At 38.0% G+C, this 20508-nt stretch overlaps 1 protein-coding gene across 11 annotated transcripts in view; it reads left to right on the forward strand.

Annotated features, from left to right (window-relative positions):
- The window catches only part of PTPN13 (protein tyrosine phosphatase non-receptor type 13), a 236756-nt gene that overhangs the window by 159435 nt on the left and 56813 nt on the right, over positions 1-20508 (forward strand). For 9 of the 11 annotated variants that reach the window (XM_088836450.1, XM_088836452.1, XM_088836454.1 and 6 more), the window contains 7 exons: positions 1722-2139; positions 2276-2373; positions 4022-4078; positions 16766-16855; positions 17402-17509; positions 17911-18042; positions 19092-19555. In XM_088836450.1, the coding sequence (XP_088692576.1) occupies positions 1722-2139; positions 2276-2373; positions 4022-4078; positions 16766-16855; positions 17402-17509; positions 17911-18042; positions 19092-19555 (1367 nt within the window). The remainder of the gene's footprint in view (positions 1-1721; positions 2140-2275; positions 2374-4021; positions 4079-16765; positions 16856-17401; positions 17510-17910; positions 18043-19091; positions 19556-20508) is intronic. The other 2 variants (XM_088836457.1, XM_088836458.1) reach the window with 1 other exon arrangement.

Raw genomic sequence — 20508 nt, forward strand, 5'->3', positions numbered from 1 at the left:
GAGTGAGTTATGAATGGATTTGAATAGCATTATCCTTGGTATGTTTACAAAACAGACATAACCTAAGCTGAACTATCTAATCCTATTCCTGCTAAAATTTGTCTGCATTTCCTTCAACATAAGGAAATGTATTGGGTAGAGAATCTGAATCTGTATCAGACTCAGTTTTGCATTTTTGAATAAACTCTGCTTTCAAAGAAAATAGAATTAATGTTATCTGTTCTAAGGAAAAAAAAATCTATTTTAAGCTTAAGATTATTCTGGGAATTTTAAAACCAAAGTCTTTTTTTTATTATCATGTTTTAACTTGCTGTCCACTTCTACTCTAGAGAAAAAATGATGAATTTTCCCGGTGACAGTGAGACATGTTTATTTAAACTTCATTCTGATGCATGAACATGAAAGAATTTTAGTGTTTTTCCTGTCTGTTTATGTCTGAGATTAAATACTGATGATTAATTTTCCTAGGAATTAGAAGATAAATGAAACAGAATCTAAAGATCCAAATCAACAGCATTTGACATTTTCTTTTTAAAAACAAGTTTTTGCTACTGTTTACATAGTGGTCAAGCTGTAATTCCCTGTAGAGTGCAAAGCAGTGTTGGTACTTTCCATGGGGGGACCAATGGGTGTGCCTTGTGATATGGATTACTAATGCATGAACAACCAAATCATTTGAAATTCTGTGCTTCTGATCCTTTATATACATGAAAGGATTTTGACACCAGAATTCTGTGATTCATTGCTTTCATTTATAACCTCAAATGTTCAACTACTAACATGACATTGGCTCTCACAAAATAGAATGGTCAGTTTGTTAGGAAGTATCCTTAAATTTAGCCCCGAAAAGAAGACTTGGATATGTATTTAAGACTGAAACGAATTTAAGCATAAAGAGAAGCCCAGCTCATTGATGTGTTAATTAACAGAAACGTATCCTGTGAGGAAAAAAGTCAACAAGAGGGGAAGGTGGTATTGACATTGAAATGAAATGACAGAAAATTTGCCAAAAAGGTTTTTGTTTTGTTTTGGGTGGTTTTTTGTTTTGGGTTTGTTTTGTTTTTTTTTTTTGGTAGTAGTTCTATTGAGATCTAATTCACATACCATACAATTTACCCACTTAAAGTGCACAATTTAGTGATTTTTTGTATATCCTCATTGTTAACCGAGTTGTGCAAATATCACCACTATCTGCCATAAGCTTTTAAAAGAATGTTTTCTCTGAGAGGAACTCTCCTCTGCACAACTTTTTTCAGGCATGAACTCACCATATCAGCCTGTCCAGGTTTGATCTCTCCCTCTCCCCATCCTTGGTTCCCTGGTGTTTTAGCAGAGGCACTCCTAGGGTTAAATGTCATTCTCTGTCAAATGTCATTCTCCTTTGTAAATGAGCACTATAATTGGGAACTCAGGGTCAACAAGCCTGAATGAAGCCCAAACATTAGTAAATCCAGGAAGATCACTAGCTGAAGTTGAAAAGGCTGACTAGGCCCCTCCCTGGCTGTGAGAAAGCTGCAAGGGTGGAGAGATGGTCTGGAAACCAGGATCTTCCCACCTGCTTTTTAAAACCCTCGATTGCCACTCTCTGAAAGCTGCCTACTTACACAGGCAATCAAAATGAGTAAAAACTGCATGCTGTTTTTTTCTGTTTCTTAAAATAGCTCTTCTCCTAAAGGTTCTATGGTGTTTCCATCACGTAAAGCAATCCTGTTTCCTTGTAGAGAGAGCTTCGTTTAGGAGCCTGAACCTTCAAGCAGAGTCCGTTAGAGGATTTAATATGGGACGAGCAGTCAGCACTGGTAGTCTGGCCAGCAGCACCCTGAACAAACTTGCCGTTCGACCTCTGTCGGTTCAAGCTGAGATTCTGAAGAGGCTCTCCTGCTCAGAGCTGTCGCTTTACCAGCCATTGCAAAACAGTGCAAAGGAGAAGAGTGGCAAAGCTGCATGGGAGGAAAAGCCTAGAGGGATGAGTAAATCATACCACGATCTCAGTCAGGCCTCTCTCTACCCTCACCGGAAAAATGTCAATGTTAACATGGAACCCCCACCACAAACCATTGCGGAGTTGGTAGGAAAACCGCTTCACCAGATGACGAGATCTGATACAGAATCTCTGGCAGGAGTCACAAAACTCAATAAGTAAGGACATAATTAAGCCAAACTACCTACTTGTAAATTCTACATGTCATACTTTTGTTTTTGATGATTTATTTTCACCATTTTTTTTTTTACATTGACACTTCCCCCCTTCCTACCTTTGCTTTTCCCCCTTTAGTTCAAAGTCTGTTGCAAGTTTAAATAGAAGTCCCGAAAGGAGGAAACATGAATCAGACTCCTCATCCTTTGAAGACCTTGGTCAAGCATATGTTCTAGGTCAGCATAAACCGGCTTACCTTCTTTCTCCTATACCCCTTGCTCATAGTGAAGGGAATGAGACAATGTTAGTTACCAGGAAGTTATAAATTTGGGGTCCTGTTTCCTAATTGTCTCAACTTTTTGTGAATATAAAATTTCAGACTACTTAAAAAGTACCAAAACAAAAATAAAAAGCACCAAGTCAAATCAAATAATCGATTTAACAGGTGTTTGCCTCATGGCATGTGCTGTTTGCTTTCTCTTGGTCGCAGCTCAAAGTCATGACAGTCTTACTGAGAGAACCCAGACAGTCTGGTGCCACGGCTCTGGCTAGCCTTTGGGTTTTCCTTACAGCCTGTGAGAGTAGACTCCACTAATGCTACATGTTTTAAAGAGCAGTTTATTTAGGGTACTTTCTGAATGGAGACAATGGACAAAGGTTTATTTAGGGTTCTTTCTGAATGAAATTGTCTCTAAAAAGAGATAAGTTTTATGAACTGTGCTATGATTGTTAGGTAGAAATTCCTAGTTGATTTAAGTTTTCTCAGATTCTCCCAGCTATCTATGAACTCTTTTAGACAAAAGTCATTTGTGTTGCTGATACACACACACACACACTACCTTATAAACAGTTAAGGATTCCCGTTGTTTTGTGCATCTTAAAAGGGAAAAACGTGAGAATCCATCTTTTAGAAGACTGGATATTTAAGGTTAAAGGTCTGAATGATTACTCAAAATAGGAAATAACTAGGGAAATGAGAGCAACAAGGATGCCCTCTGCAGTTGTTTTTCTAAATAATACTAATTAACTCCCCCTTAGAACTGAATTTGATTGGTTAGCCCTAAGCACACAGAGTTAAAAAAGTATTTTCTCACCCTGTAATTGGATTGGGGATAAGTGGAATAAATGAAGTCAAAGAGAACTGTACTCTGTAGTTGTTAAATATTTATAGAAAGTCACATTAATTCATTAATATAGATTTCTACAACTTTCAGAAATTATACTATCATCAATTTAAATTGAATTGGTTAAAAAAAAACTTTAAATAGCTGAAAGACAAGACTCCATCTTATAAGTTACCCTATGCATTGAAAATAGCCTAAAAAGTCACCAATTCAATCTTTTAGAAAGTAATTTTCAAAGTGTATTCATGTATAATGAGATCTCTTATAGACTCTTAAGTTATTTTCATTAGGAAGGCTTTGTTCATCATAAAAATTCATCACATATTAGTTCTGAGTAGTAAATATTCCACAGAAAAGGACAAATAAAATTCAACCATGAAAGAAAATTTCTGTATTTGTTTTTGATTGATTATTCATTCTTTTTGAATATTGAACTTCCTTTTAACATTTGAACAGACGCCTTTAAAAATCATTTTAGTTTCATCATTTCATATATGACATACCAAAATGTCATTGTCAGAAACAATACATTTGTGTTTCAATTTATTCTGCAGAACAAGTTGATATGCTTAATTTGGACATTAAAAGTAGTTTTTTAAAAAAGTTCATTGTGGGAAGACATATTTTTCTGAGTGTAAATAACATAAATTGTTGCTGCCTTGATGTTTTATTGAATTTTATTATTTTATCAGAAGAAATTTCTTCTATATATAATATCTGACCATTTTTAAACTGTCTAATAATTTAATTTATACTACAGGAATGACTTTGCATAGTTCTGGAAATTCTTCATCCCAAGTACCCTTAAAAGAAAATGGTAGGTTTACAAAATGTTTTTCCCCTCATTTCCATCATATTTTTTCTCTTGTACCTTGTAAGAGCGTCGTGGACCTACTAATAAATAGTTTTCAATTCCAAGCCTTGCCTTACATTGGAGTCAAAGGAGAGTTGGGGTTTTCTGCATTTTGATGATGTGAAGGGACCTATAATGTAGACTACGATGAAGTCACAAATTCGCGATAAGGGCAGTAATTGGGGAGCTAAGATAGCTTAGATGGGAGATAATTTTGATTGAAAAGAGCTTTAATTGAGGTAGTTATTTGAAAGGGATACTTCTGCTGCATCTTGAAATAAAAGGAGTATTTATTCAGGCAGAGTGGTATAGATAAGTATTTCAGACCAAGGACACAGTATGATCAAAGACATGCAGACATGGGAGAAGATAACCAGATTCACGGAAATGTACAAATCTCAGACTGGGGGTATGTTGGGGTCAAGGTGAAGGTCAAAAACTAAATGTGGACTATCGTTGAATCTTACCATAAATCTTTTGGGAAGAATCTGAAGACTTTAAATGTTGAGGTAAAGAGTTTAGAAAGAATCTGAGAAGAAACAGAATTGTAGGAAAAAAACTTTGTGCAATGATTTGAAAGTCAGTGGATTCAGAATGTTTAGAATTTAGCTGTATACACTATTTTTTCTCCAAAAAAGTTTACATGTTACCCTTAAATTCTTAAAGTTTCAGAAGCCTGATGAGAAGGAAGCAAATGCTAATCAAAAGTGTTAATATAGTTAAACTTGATGAAACTTTAAGTTTTGTTCTCATTTTCCTGAGAGCCAAGGCACAAATAAAGGCATGAATATTGGTTAAACCATATGAAACTTGTTTTTGTAGGCCAAAACTGTCAGACCTCAGCAGTAAGTTATTTTGTATAATTCTCATTCTCTAATAGAAATACAAATACACATGCAAGAGAAGAAGCTTCTTGGAAGCAAAATCGTGTCCCAAAGTAGATCTTTTTACTTTTATAAATACTCAGAACAAATAAAGATTTTTTTTCATTTCATCGTTTTTAATGTATCAATCCTCAAAAATCTGAGGGTATACAATTAAAGAAAAAGTTAGTCAGCTTATACTTGGGCCTGAGTTATTAAGACCTTGCTGCATGTATAGGTTTTTGATAACCAGATGTTTTTCGTGGACTGAAGTTAGAATGCCTCTGAACCTAAACGAGCCCATTTATTCACACGCCCGTAATGCTTGTACTTATTGTCTGACAGTTCCTAAGTGCTTGCTATGTGCCAAACACTTTTCTAAGTGTGTTATGTTTAGCTCTCAGTCCCTACAGCAGTCCCGTGAGGCGGATCTAATGTTATTTCCTTTTCACATATGAGACGCCAAAGAAAAAAGAGATTGAGGTGCACAGTATGTCATGGAGCTGGCAAAAGCTGGAGCCGTGATTTGAATGCAGGGTGTCTGTTTCCAGAGCCCACACTCTTAAACGACCCTCTAGACTGTCTCCTAGAATAGTAATGCCTAATTATCTGTAGGTATTGTTTTTCCCGGCTAAACTTTGAAAGAAGCTGGATAATAATCTTTTCAAGAATGAGAACCTGATATGTGTTCTTTACCTAGATTCTAACGGGAAAGAATATGAACTTACACACTGAATACGAAATGAACAATGTGTGTGGAGTAGGATCTATGTTTAAAGCTCTGGGCATCTTTATTTTCCCACCTGCCCTCTACAGCAGGGCCAATCCACCTTCCTGTGGAAGCAGTCCCCTGTTGGCTTACAGACAAGTGTATATTTTCTTCAAGATTCTCCTTGAATCTGTCCAAGTAGTCCTGAATTAATTAATGTCGAGAATTGAGTTTTGACATAATCGAGCATGGCAAACATGTTTTTCCAGATAAGGTAACTGAAGATTAAAAAGTTATTTTCCCATTGGTCAAATATAGGACTTTTTCATTCTAATTTCAGTGTTTTTCTTTGCTAATCAAGACTATTAGGAGAAAATTAGAAATGAACATTAGGTAATACTGAATTATTTATCACTTAATATAAAGACCAAAGAATAAAATTTAATCTTCGCCTTTTACAACTTTCAGAGACCCATAAAAAGTGTGAAACTTAGAGGATAAAAGAAAAAAGGCAAGAGTCTAATAATCATATGAAACAAATATGGAAAGGATTCTAGTCCTTTCAGTTCAGTTCAGTTCAATCGCTCAGTCATGTCCGACTCTCTGTGACCCCATGAATCACAGCACGCCAGGCCTCCCTGTCCATCACCAACTCCCGGAGTTCACTCAAACTCATGTCCATCGAGTCGGTGATACCATCCAGCCATCTCATTCTCTGTCGTCCCCTTCTCCTCCCACCCCCAATCCCTCCCAGCATCAGAGTCTTTTCCAGTGAGTCAACTCTTTGCATGAGGTGGCCAAAGTATTGGAGTTTCAGCTTTAACATCAGTCCTTCCAATGAATTTTCAGGACTGATTTCCTTTAGGATTTACTGGTTGGATCTCCTTGCAGTCCAAGGGACTGTCAAGAGTCTTCTCCAGCACCACAGTTCAAAAGCATCAATTCTTTGGCGCTCAGCTTTTTTTGTGGTCCAACTTTCACATTCATACATGACTAATGGAAAAACCACAGCTTTGACTAGACAGAGCTTTGTCGGCAAAGTAACATCTCTGCTTTTTAATATGCTGTCTAGGTTTGTCATAGCTTTTCTTCCAAGGAGCAAGCGTCTTTTAGTTTCATGGCTGCAGTCACCACCTGCAGTGATTCTGGAACCCAAGAAAATAGTCTCTCACTGTTTCTGTTGTTTCCCCATCTGTTTGCCATGAAGTGATGGGACCGGATGCCATGATCTCCGTTTTCTGAATGTTGAGTTTTAAGCCAGCTTTTTACTCTCCTCTTTCACCTTCATCAAGAGGTTCTTTAGTTCCTCTTCCCTTTGTGCCATAAGGGTGGTGTCATTTGAGTCTCTGAGGTTATTGCTATTTCTCCCGGCAATCTTGATTCCAATTTGTGCTTCATCCAACCCGGCATTTCACATGATGTATTAGGCATGTATTAAATAAGCAGGGTGAAAGTATACAGCCTTGACATACTCATTTCCCAATTTGGAACCAGTCCATTGTTTCATGTCCAGTTCTAACTTCTGCTTTTTTACCTGCACACAGGCTTCTCAGGAGGCAGGTAAGGTGGTCTGATATTCCCATCTGTTTAAGAATTTTCCACAGTTTGTTGTGATCCACACAGTCAAAGGCTTTAGCATAGTCAATGCAGCAGAAGTAGGTTTTTCTGGAATTCTCTAACTTTTTCTATGATCCAGTGGGTGTTGACAAATTGATCTATTGTTCCTCTGCCTTTTCTAAGTCCAGCTTGTACAATCTGGAAGTTCTCAGTTCACAAACAGTTGAAGCCTAGCTTGGAGAGTTTTGAGCATTACTTTGCTACTGTGTAGCAAGGGCTTCCCTGATAGCTCAGATGGTAAAGAATCCACCTCAAATGCTGGAGACCCCAGTTCATTTCCTGGGTTGGGAAGAGCCGCTGGAGGAGGGATAGGCTACCCACTCCAATATTCTTGGGCTTCCCTTGTGGCTCAGTTAGTCCCCTGCAATGTGGGGGACCTAGGTTCAATCCCTGGGTTGGGAAGATCCCCTGGAGAAGGGAAAGGCGCCTCACTCCAGTATTCTGGCCTGGAGAATTCCATGGACTGTATAGTCAATGGGGTTGCAAAAAGTCAGACAATACGGAGCGACTTTCACTTGCTAGTGTGTGAATTGAGTCCTATTGTGTGGTAGTTTGAACATTGTTTGGCATTGCCTTTCATTGGGATTGGAATGAAAACTGACCTTTTCCAGTCCTGTGGCCACTACTGAGTTTCCAAATTTGCTGGCATATTGAGTGCAGCACTTCAACAGAGTCATCTTTTAGGATTTGAAATAGCTCAACTGGAATTCCATCACCTCCACTAGCTTTGTTTTTAGTGATGCTTCCTAAGGCCCACCGGAGGAGGCAATGGCAACCCACTCCAGTGTTCTTGCCTGGAGAATCCCAGGGACAGGGGAGCCTGGTGGGCTGCTGTCTATGGGGTCTCACAGTCAGACACAACTGAAGCGACTTAGCAGCAGCAGCAGCCGAAGACCCACTTAACTTCACATCCCAGTATGTCTGGCTCTAGGTGAGTGATCACACCATCAAGGCTATCTGAGTCATTAAGATCTTTTTTGTATGGTTCTTTTGTGTATTTTTGTTACCTCTTCTTTATATCTTCTGCTTCTGTTAGGTCCATACCATTTCTGTCCTTTATTGTGCCCATCTTTGCATGAAATGTTCCCTTGGTATCTCTAATCTTCTTTGTGTGTGTGTGTGTGTGACTATTTTATTTTAGTTTATTAATACAACATAAAGTTGAAAGGTTTTGGTGAGTCTTTTTTTTTTTTACTTTACGTTATTGTATTGGTTTTGAAGAGATCTCTAGTCTTTCCCATTCTGTTGTTTTCCTCTATTTATTTCCATTGATCACTTTGGAAGGCTTTGTTCTCTCTCCTTGCTGTTCTTTGGAACTCTCCATTCAGATGGGTGTATCCTTCCCTTTCTCCTCTGCCTTTATCTTCTCTTCTTTTCTCAGCTATTTGTAAGGCCTCCTCAGACAACCTTTTTGCATTTCTTTTTCTTGGGGATGGTTTTGATCACCTCCTCCTGTACAACGTTATAAACCTCCATCCATAGATCTTCAGGTACTCTGCCTGTCAGATCTAATCCCTTGAATCTATTTGTCATTTCCACTGTATAATTGTAAGGGATTTGATTTAGGTCATACCTGAATGGCCTAGTGGTTTTCTCTACTTTCTTCAATTTAAGTCTGAATTTTGTAATAAGGAGTTCATGATCTGAGCCGCAGTCAGCTCCTGGTCTTGTTTTTTCTGACTGTATAGAGCTTCTCTGTCTTTGGCTGCAAAGAATGTAATCAATCAGATTTTGGTATTGCCCATCTGGTGATGTCCATGTGTAGAGTCATCTCTTGTGTTGTTGAAAAAGGGTGTTTGCTATGACCAGTGTGTTCTCTTGGCAAAATTCTTTTAGCCTTTACCCTAAGTAACCATAGGTGCATAAATTTATTTCTAGGTTCTCTGTCCCTTTGATCTATGTGTCTGCTTTTGTGCCAGTACCATGGTATTTTTATTACTGTAGCTTTGTAGTATAATCTGAAATCTGAGATGATGATAGCTTTATTCTTTTTTTTCCAAAATTGCTTTGGTAATTCCGGGTCTTTTGCCATTCCAGATAAATTTTTGAATTATTTCTTCTAGTTCTGTGAAAAATGTCATGTATATTTCTACATTAAATCTGTAAAGTGCTTTGAGCAGTATGGCCACTGTAGTTTTCAGAGTGAAAGTCTTTTACATCCTTGGTTAAGTTTGTTGCTAGGTATTTTATTATTTTTGATGTGATTTTAAGGAGAATTTTGTTTGCATGCTTTCTTTTTAACTTTCTCTTTCTGATAGTTCCTTATTAGTATATAGAAAAGCAAAACAATTTTTTTTCGCTGCCGCACTAGGTCTTCATTGCTGTGTGCAGGCTTTCTCTGGTTGCAGCCATCAGGGGACACTCTTGGATTCGGTCCCCAGTCTTCTCATTGCGGTGGCTTTTCTTGTTGCAGAACACAGGTTCTGGGGCACCCGAGCTTCAGTAGTTGTGACACACAGGCCTAGTAGTTGCGGCTCACAGGCTCTAGTGGGTGGACACTCTCTATTTGATGTGCACTGGCTTAGTTGCCCCACAGCATGTGGAATCTTCTCGGACCAGGGATCAAACCTGTGTCTCTTGCATTGGCGGGCATATTCTTATACACTTGTGCCACCAGGGAAGTCTGCAACAGACTTCTATATGTTAATCTCGTATCCTGCAACTTTACTGACTTCAGTACTAAGTTGAATAGAAGTGGAAAGATTTGGGCATCCTTGTCTTGTTCCTGAATTTAGAGGAAAGTTTTCAGCTTTTAACTGTTCAGTATGGTGTTAGCTGTGACCAGCATGTTGGTCACACACTTTATTATGTTGAGATATGTTCCTTCTATACCCAGTTTTTGGAGAGTTTTTATCATGAATAGATGTTGAATTTTGTCAAATGCTTTTCTTTGTCTATTGAGATGATCATGTGCTTTTTATCCTTCCTTTTGTTTATGTGGTATATCACAGACTGTTTTGTGAAAGTTGAACAATCCCGGTAGAGTAAATCATGGTGTATGATCCTTTTTTTATAGTTTTGCATTTGGCTTGCTAATATTTTGTTGAGGATTCTTGCATGTATATTTATCAAAGATATTGGCTTGTAATTTTCTTTATTTGGTAGTGCCTTTGTCTGGTTCATACCGTAATAATGGATGGTGGCCTCCTAGAATGAATTTGGGAGTATTTTGTCATCTTTGGTTTGAGGGAATACTTTGAAAAGCATAGGTGTAATTTCTTCTTTATATATTTGATAGAATTTCCTGTGAACTATCCAGTACTAGACTCTTTTACTGGGAATTTTTTAATGACAAATTCAATTTTCCTGCTAGTGGTAGGTCTGCTCAAAGCATCCATTTCTTCTTGACTCAATCTTGGCAAGCTGTATGTTTCTAGAAATTGGTCCATTTTTTCTAGCTTGTCTAGCTTGTTGGCGTGTAACTGTAATATTCCCTTATGATTTTTTGTATCTCTCTGCTGGGCTTCCCAGGTGGCACGTGGTAAAGAATCCACCTGCCAAAGCAGGAGACACATTAAGGGATGCAGGTTCAGTCCCTGGATCAGGAAGATCCCCTGGAGGAGGGCATGGCAACCCACTCCAGTATTCTTGCCTGGAGAATCCCATGGACAGAGGAGCCTGGAGGGCTACAGTCATAGGACTGTAGGTTCAGACACTATGGAAGAGTCAGACACAACTGAAGCAACTGAGCACGCACAGCGTTAGTTGTTATTTCTCCTCTTTTAACTTCCTCTCTGCTCGTTATTATTTTCTTCCTTAGGCTGGCTTTGGGCTTTGTTATTTTTCTGTTTCCTTTAGCTAGTAGGTTAGGGGAATTTTTTTTTAATCTGGTAGATTACGTTGTTTATTTGAGATGAAAAGATTACTTTTTAGTCACATATCAAGGACCAGTATAATTTAAATGCTAGGGGTTTTTTTTCCACCTAAAGTTTTGTGAGAGTTGGACTGTGAAGAAAGCTGATCGCCGAAGAATCGATGCTTTTGAACTGTGGTGTTGGAGAAGACTCTTGAGAGTCCCTTATACTGCAAGGAGATCCAACCAATCCATTCTAAAGGAGATCGATCCTGGATGTTCATTGGAGGGACTGATGCTAAAGCTGAAACTACAATACTTTGGCCACCTCCTGCGACGAGTTGACTCACTGGAAAAGACTCTGATGCTGGGAAAGGTTGGGGGCGGGAGGAGAAGGGGACGACGGAGAATGAGATGGCTGGATGGCATCACCAACTCTGTGAACATGAGTTTGAGTGTACTCCGGGAGTTGGTGATGGACAGGGAGGCCTGGCGTGCTGTGATTCATGGGGTCGCGGAGAGTCGGACACAACTGAGCGACTGAACTGAACTGAAAGTTTAATTAGGATACGTACATAGTTGAAGATTATGAAAAATAAAAGTCCACAGTGCTCACAGAGGATTCAGCAGATATAAGAATTAACCAGAAACAAAATATAGAGTCAAATAAATTGAGAACTGAGAGGAATCTAAAAGTTTATCTAAAAAAAAAAATTAAAAGTTTATCTAAAAAAATATAAAAAGTTTATCTAAACCAAGCCTTTCAGTCTATGAATGGGTTAAATATGTCCCTGAAATGTTATATGGCTCCATTGCACTTAGCTAATTTGTGCTGTCACAGAAAACACCAGAGTTTCCATCATGATTTTCTGCTTCTACCACCAGTTAGTGTATTAGGAGATATAACAATGAAAAGTACCTCTCTCTGTTTTTATACCAGTGTCGTGTTGCTGGTCCATCACCTCCGGGTTTGAAATGGGTCTTTTTTCCCTAGAGTGAGTGATGGATTTATCAGGAGCCTCCTCTACCTTTTGTCCGTTTCCTCTTAGAACCAGTTTGGTGGAGCTGCTTGGTAATTGACAAGGGTCTGTATCTGTAACCAAAAAGAAATACTTTTCCTTAGAAAAAGAATTATTGATTCACGTAAATCAATTATATGGTCTTGGCTTTATCTGAAAAGTGCTTTTGCTGGGAAATTCAGATAGTTTACTCATGTATGTATCTATCATTAGTACCCACAGTTATTCTACTTGGGGACTGATACATCCTCATGAACCTTATGAGAGACGAGAAAGGCAACACTGAAGCAGACTCTAATTCAGACTGTACATTTAATTTCTAAATTATACATGTATCAGTTCTTAAGATATTTCACAGGTAAACACTGGGAATAACACCAGCATGTATTACTTAAAGAAGTGGAAATTTCTATTTGAGCCTCTTTTTCACATTAAAATACTTGCAGAATTTGCTATGACCATAGGAAAAGAAGATAATATTAATGCTTGTTTCCATACAGTAATTAAAATAACTCAGAAATTTCTTGGTACTTAAAATGTCTAGTTCCTCACTTTCAGTGATTCGTAAATTCTATTTAATCCTCATTGAATTCTGTATCTTTAAATACAGTTGGGTTCTTATGTACTATATACCTCCAGATACTTGTCTTTTTTTTTAAGTCAATAAAAGTATTTTGAACATCTGTGTGAATAGAATACAAGATAAATATAAATTCAGTATGTGCACAGTACTGTCTACTAACATGTAGCTCTACACTGACATCCTTCCTCTGTCCACGTTAATAAGTCAGGATGACGGGGGTGGTTCCCTGTTATAAAGAGTAGGTTAGCAAAGCTTCACTTTCCAAAATAATATTCAACTCCACCTGACTCATCTTTTATTTTAGCCAAGCTGATCTGTGGCATCTTCCCAGAAGCTTTTCCACCTTTTATGCATCTCAGCTTTTGTTAATGCCTTACATGATTGTCCAGGGTGGCTCAGACAGTAAAGCGTCTGCCTACAATGCGAGAGACCCGGGTTCAATCCCTGGGTTGGGAAGATCCCCTGGAGGAGGAAATGGCAACCCACTCCAGTATTCTTGCCCGGAAAATCCCATGGACGGAGAAGCCTGATAGGTAACTGTCCATGGGGTCGCAAAGAGTCGGACACGACTGAGCGACTTCACTTTCTTTTCTTTCTACATGTTGTACATGTATACCATCTACATAATCCACTTGTTAAACTGTACCTCATGTCCTTGAAGAACTTCCCAGATGGCACAGGGGTAAAGAAACTGCCTGCCAATTCAGAAGATGCAAGAGACATGGGTTTGATCCCTGGGTCAGGAAGATCCCCTGGAGAAGGAATATGGCAACCCGCTCCAGTATTTTTCCTAGAAAATTCCATGGACAGAGGAGCCTGGCGGGCTACGGTCCATGGGATCATGAGGAGTCGGACACGACTGTGCACGTGCATGCACGCACACACATGTCCCTGAAGTCTCTTTTATTTCTGGCAGGGAGAAATCTCTCTGTTCTTACAGGTCCAACTCATACTTTTGTGATACAAATATTTCTTTGGTTAACATTCTGTTCATCAGTCAGACAAATCTTTATTCTTCTAGCCTGACCTGATTGAACGCTGATCTGAGCCAACTTTATTACGCTAGCAGTCTTCATATATATTATCACATTTTTATATTATCTCTTTTTATTTTCACCAGTTGCCTAATGGGTGACTTTCACAGGAATATTATTCAGCAACTGTTGGGTTAGCCAAAAAGTTCACTCGGGTTTTTCTGTTAAGATGTTATGGAAAACCCCAAATGAACTTTCTGGCCAGCACAGTATTTGAAAGGTGAAAGTATAACTGAACAAATATTCAAATCTCATTGATGAATCCTTGAATATAGAGAGCCTAATCTGTTTCTTCTAGTTAGAGAAATAAATGCCAATATAATTGCATAATTAGTGTGTGTATGTACATATATCCCAACATTGTTTACCTAGGAAATGTTCTACATACATGCACACACACATTTTTTAGCCAAATAAGCATAAATAACCGATCTTGTAAGTACATATTGTTGGAAATGAAAATAAAGAAATGGCATTTTTATTCTTTGAATCACCTTTGATTTGTAGCAGATACTCCTTAAAAACATTCAGAATATTGATCACTTTTATAATCAAAGGTGGAAACACTCTGCATACAGGAAATGGACTCTGTCTTCACAATGGTGATAAAAGTTTACGTTTAATACCTAACATGACTTCATCCCTTATTTGTTTCACTTTATCAGTTTCATTCTGTTGTATTTTTTATTCACCTCTAGCTGAAAATTAGAGTTAATCATCTATTTTAGGATGAAAGTAGAGTCGGACACGACTGAAGTGACTTAGCAGCAGCAGCATTATCAGCCACTTAGATAATATTAATTTAGACAATAACTAATTCATGAACTTTATTTGTATATAGCAAATATATAAGGCTCTTCATACCATTGTCCAGTGATCCTTTTTCCTTTTTTTTTATATCTCCTTAGTTAGAAATATTGAACTACTACTACTACTACTTCTGTTGATTGTAGCTGAGTTTATAGCTAAGTTTTGGTCAAAAAGAGACACGTATACTTTAGGAAGCTATCAAGTTTGCACTAGTACTTGGTGTTTAAGGGACAAGGTTAATTCACTTCAGAGAGCATCTGATGGTGGTTGTTGTTTTCTGAAATTAAAGGAGTGTATTTCTAGAACATGAACTATCACATTTGCATCATTTAAGCATTAGTACATGTTGTCTAACATGTTGTTATTAATAACATAATAATGCAATTTGAAATCCATGGGTAGTCATATGTTGGTAGATAACCTCTAGTTTTCAAAAGGTTTCAATGTGCCTAAAAACTATTTAGAGATAAATTTGCGGATTTAAACAAATATCTTTCTGAGTGTGTTGAACTCATTTGCTGCCACTACCACCTCCTCACACACAGACAAGTGTCAACTATTAAATTACAGTTGATGTTAGTAATGTACTGATTTACTCAAGCTGTAATAATATGGGAGGCTTAAACAACATAGATTTATTCTCACACTTCTGGAGGTTAGAAGTCTGAGATCCAAGTGTCAGCAGCATTGATTTCTTGAGACCACTCCTTGGCTTTGTAGATGGAGTTCTTCTGTCTTCACATGATTTTCTCTCTGTGCCCACCTGTCTATATCCACATTCCCTCTTTATAAAGTGAAGTTGCTCAGTCATGTCTAACTCTTTTTCGACCCTGTGGACTGTAACCCACCAGTCTCCTCCATCCATGGAGTTTTCCAGGCAAGAGTACTGGAAGTGGGTTGCCATTTCCTTCTCCAGGGGATCTTCCTGACCCAGGGATCGAACCCAGGTCTCACTCATCGCAGGCAGGCACTTTACCGTCTGAGCCACCAGGGAAGCCTCCCCCCCCTCTTTATAAGGAAGAAGTCATATTGGATTAGACCACCCTAAACACCTCATTTTAACTTAATTATCTTTTTAAAAACCTGTCTCTAAATATGATTATGAATTCTGCAGTACTAGGAGTTATTGCGGAGAAGGAAATGGCAACCCACTCCAGTACTCTTGCCTGGAGAATCCCAGGGATGGGGGAGCCTGGTGGGCTGCCATCTATGGGATCGCACAGAGTCGGACACGACTGAAGCGACTTAGCAGCAGCAGCAGCAGGAGTTATTGGTTCAGCACATTTATTTGTGGAAACGGTGGAGGAACACATTTTAACTCATAAAACAAGAAGTGTGTGTGTGTATTTCTGTGTTTTCAGCTCTGATTGCTAACTAAATGAAGTAATTTTAATAATATGACAATTAAGTGGCATATTTATTGGTTTAATTTAGGAGATACTTTTCAGTGATCCACTTGCTTTAAAAAAAAACAAAACAAGTAGAAATAAGAAAAAGTAAATTTTAGTGTTGATGCCAACATTCACTCAGTGTATTTAGCATTTATCATGTGCCTAAGGTGTTTTGCTAGGCAGTGATCTTGAGCATGATCTTGAGCAAGTCATGAACTATTATTCCTCATCTGCTAAAAAGTGACTAAAAATCTCTTTGCCTACCTCATGAGATTGTTCCATAAATAAAATAAGAAATAAATTGAAGCCCTTTGAAAATACAAATGTGCCAGCCAAGTCATTAGTCAGATTTAAAAGAATTAATCCTGTCTCTTCGTAAACCTTAGAATTTACCATGAATGTTTTACTCATACAAGTAGAAATGCCAGCCACTTATTTGTAAGATTTATATATTGAGTGTTGTCAAATTCAGGAGGTCAGCTATGATGTGACAGAAAGACATAGAGTGTAACAACCTAAGTTTAAGGTTCACTTCTTACCTGTACTAACTGAGTAAACTTGTTCAAATCATTAAATTTCTTGAGATCTATTTATGCATTTGTAACTGAAATATACTAATTTCACGGGGAACCATTTATAAGGAATAAATGAATCACATAATCATTTGGTAAACTATAACTCATTAGCAGCAGATAGATAATAGCATATTATTTAAAATATGATTTTAAAGTGACTGAGCAATCTAATAGTGAGCTTTATCTAAATTGGAACAAGCAGACAGTCTCAATGCCTAACCATGTTATGTTAATTGTATCTTAAAATTTCCCCATAGATGTGCTGCACAAAAGATGGAGCATAGCATCTTCACCAGAAAGGGAGATCACCCTGGTTAACCTGAAAAAAGATGCACAGTATGGCTTAGGTAAGTCACTGAGATTCTTCAAGGTCTGTGAGAATTCAAAAAGAAAAGGTCGATTGCATAACATTGGCATTGAGGAACCAGCCCACTTGTGCCCACCTGAGTCCCCTTCTCCCACTTGCCCAGTCAGGAAATGCCAAAGATGAAATGCTTACAAGCAATGTTTCCACCAAATTTAAGTCCCGTCTCACATGTGTTACTTATTAAGTCATATTCATTATGAGTCTGTACACTTCTGTGTGTCAAGCAGACTCATCATTAGTCCTTGGAAGCACCAGTGTCATGAGATATTTTCATTTTTACTCTTTTTTTATTGAGACAGTTGATTTATAATGCTATGTAAGTTTCAGGTGTAAAACATAGTGATTCACAATTTTTAAAGGTTATATTCCATTTATAGTTATTATAAAATATTGGCTATATTCCTGTGCTATGTAATATATTCTTGTAGCTTATTTATTTTATACATAGTAGTTTATACCTTTTAGTCTTCTAATCCATATCTTGCTCCTGCCCATGAAGATTTTATTTTAATGTGTTGATTCACAGGATTTCAAATTATTGGTGGAGAAAAGATGGGAAGACTGGATCTAGGTGTATTTATTAGTTCAGTTACTCCTGGAGGACCAGCTGACTTGGATGGATGCTTAAAGCCAGGTATTTATTTTTAGGTAATTTAGGGAATTTCGTAAGTATTTACTGGGCTTCCCTAGTGGCTCAGATGGTAAAGCTGCCTGCAATGTGGGAGATCCAGGTTCAATCCCTGGTTCGGGAAGATCCCCTGGAGAAGGGAATGGCTACCCACTCCAGTATTCATACCTGGAGAATTCCATGGACAGAGGAGCCTGGCAGACTACAGTCCATGGGGTTGCAAAGAGTCAGACACACAACTGGGCGACTGATACTTTCACTTTGAAGTATTTACTGACAGTGAATTTGCCCAGATGGCAAAAGTAGAAGTTGGGTAAAACAAAAATAATGAGGGGGAGGTAACATTTCTAAGATTTAGCCTGAATTTCTCTTTGCTGTAGAAGACATTGGGTTGTCTGTTTTAATAGGAGACCGTTTGATATCTGTGAATAGTGTCAGTCTGGAGGGAGTCAGCCACCATGCGGCAGTCGAAATTTTGCAAAATGCACCTGAAGATGTGACACTTGTTATCTCTCAGCCAAAAGAAAAGCTATCCAAAGGTAATGCTGTGGATGTCTATGAGCTGTGGATTCTGTTCCAGTTCCAACAAAAATTTCAATACCTTGACCCATAAATTAGACTTAAACTTTTTATTTCCTTTCTGGAAATTTAATATGTGTAGTTCTGATTGCTTTAATTTTATGCATCAGTACATATCTTTCATTCATCACTTCTAAGATTTTCTGTCTCATTCCTCTTTACATGCATAAGATTGATTTATTGTGAAAAATCAGTATCACTTGAGTAAATTCTGAGCACTTGGTGTGTTCTATCACGTCTTAGGCCAAATCAGAAATAAAATTCTTAATCATTCCCCAATTAATATAGTTATATTAACAGTTATCTATGAAGTCCTGTCTTGAACCTGATTATAAAAGGAAAAGGATGCCAACATACCAGAAATGTAAAAGCACATATGTAAAAGACATATGTATGTAAAAGACACATATATGTAAAAGACCATATAATATTTTGTACCACTTTTCTAGATTCCACATATATGTATTATCTATAATTCTTTTACACATGTCATCTGTGGTTTTTGTCTTAGGAAAGCTTTCCTAAGTGGCTTTTTAAAAGAACTATGTATGTAAGGAGTATGGAGTGACCTTCTTTGATAATTACTTGGAGTCTGAAAAATACAGTTTGTTAAGACAATATAAAACAAGTATATAAATAACCAGTCACCAAGGATCAAGGATTTTTGGAGATTCAAGTTATATCTGGATAGGGAATTAAGCAAGTCTTCACGGGGGAGACTTGCTTGAAACAGGTCTTGGGGAATGGATATGAGGAGTTCAGATGAAGCGGGTACACATTCCCATAGAAGTTGCCCAAAGAACGACCAAAAGAGGAGGCAAAGGAAACATAAAGCACCTTCAGTGTTTGCTGGGACTTTGTCATGGTTCCAAGCCCCAGGTCAGGTGTTGTACACATATTATCCTGCGTAAAATCCTCCCAGCAGCTACCAGGGAACATTGTATATGTGCGTAAGCCCAGGCGTGTGTCACTAACCTGTTATTCTCACGGACGGATTTTGACTTTTCAGTGCCTTCTACACCTGTGCATATGGCCAACGGCATGAAAAACTACATGAAAAAGCCTTCCCACCTGCAAGACAGCACTGTGAATTCTTCTGAGGATCACTGCTGGCCACGGGGCACCCCGAGGCACATCTCAGACAGCTCGTTTGGGCTGTCTGGGGGCCTGCGGGAGGGAAGCCTGAGCTCTCAAGATTCCAGGACTGAGAGTGCCAGCTTGTCACAGAGCCAGGTCAATGGGTTCTTTGCCAGCCATGCAGGTGACCGCAGCTGGCAGGACTCACAGCGTGGCAGCCCTTCCCCATCTGTGATATCCAAAGCCACCGAGAAAAAGTGGACTTCTACTGACAGTAACCAAAGCAAAGCTAAAAATACAGGCATTTCTGATGCACCAGATTACTCTGACCGTGGAGATTCAGACATGGATGAAACCACTTATTCCAGCAGTCAGGATCATCACATACCAAAAAAGGCACCGTTTAATTTGAATCTTGGTTTTTATTTTTTTTCCCCCCCACTTAACTAAACAAACAACAGCAAATGTATTATAGAGCAGAATAATCTACTATGAACAGAGTACATTATTCTGGAAAGGAGAAATCATTTATGTATGATGCTACTAACTGCTACTGCATTTGATGCTAACTTTCAGAGAAATTAGCAGCTTTGAATACTAATTCCAAAATGGCTGTTATTCTGGGAACTTGCCACGTGATTACACAAAGGAATGTATAACCAGATTATGATTGTTTTCTATAAATTGTTTCTCTCTGGCATATTTAATATTTATATTAATATAACTTAATATCTGAAAAAATTGTTCCTAAGTAATTCATATAATGGACAGTTGACTTTACTATTAACAGCCTAAATTACTCTGAAGTTCTGAATGTATGATAATAAGAACAATAACATAGAAAATTGACCATTTCCTAGAAATATTAGACATGATATAATTTAGACCCATTTTCACGAGTAGATTCAGAAAAGAACCTTAAGCCCTTTGTTCACTGAAAAACATTCCTCATTAATGTCTCCAGCATTCCTCCTGAGAGAGTTATGTCCTTATAGATTGGGCTTAGCTGTTGTGCCTGCGTTTATATTGGATTTAAACATAAGCAAAATAAACTTGAGACCTACTCATCTTAAAGGCCCAAGTTAAAAGCTACTACATGATATGTATGGATTTTTTTTTTTAAGGAAATAGAAATGCTTTCTAAGTTTGAGTGTATAAAAAGCATTGGATAAGGATTATGTAAAAGCCAAAGTTTGAACTGGATTCTGGGCTTCCCTCAGTCATATCTTGTTACCTGAAGCAAGCCCTTTAGGCTCTAGATCTCAGTTTCCTCAGTTTTAAACTCTGAAGGCCTTGGATTAGATGATCCTTAAGAACTGAAGATCTTTTCCAGCCTTCGTCATTTTTGA

This window comes from Moschus berezovskii, chromosome 5, assembly GCF_049115385.1.
Source record: "Moschus berezovskii isolate FMDL1 chromosome 5, NW_MosBer_1.0, whole genome shotgun sequence".
Classification (NCBI taxonomy): Eukaryota; Metazoa; Chordata; class Mammalia; order Artiodactyla; family Moschidae; genus Moschus; species Moschus berezovskii.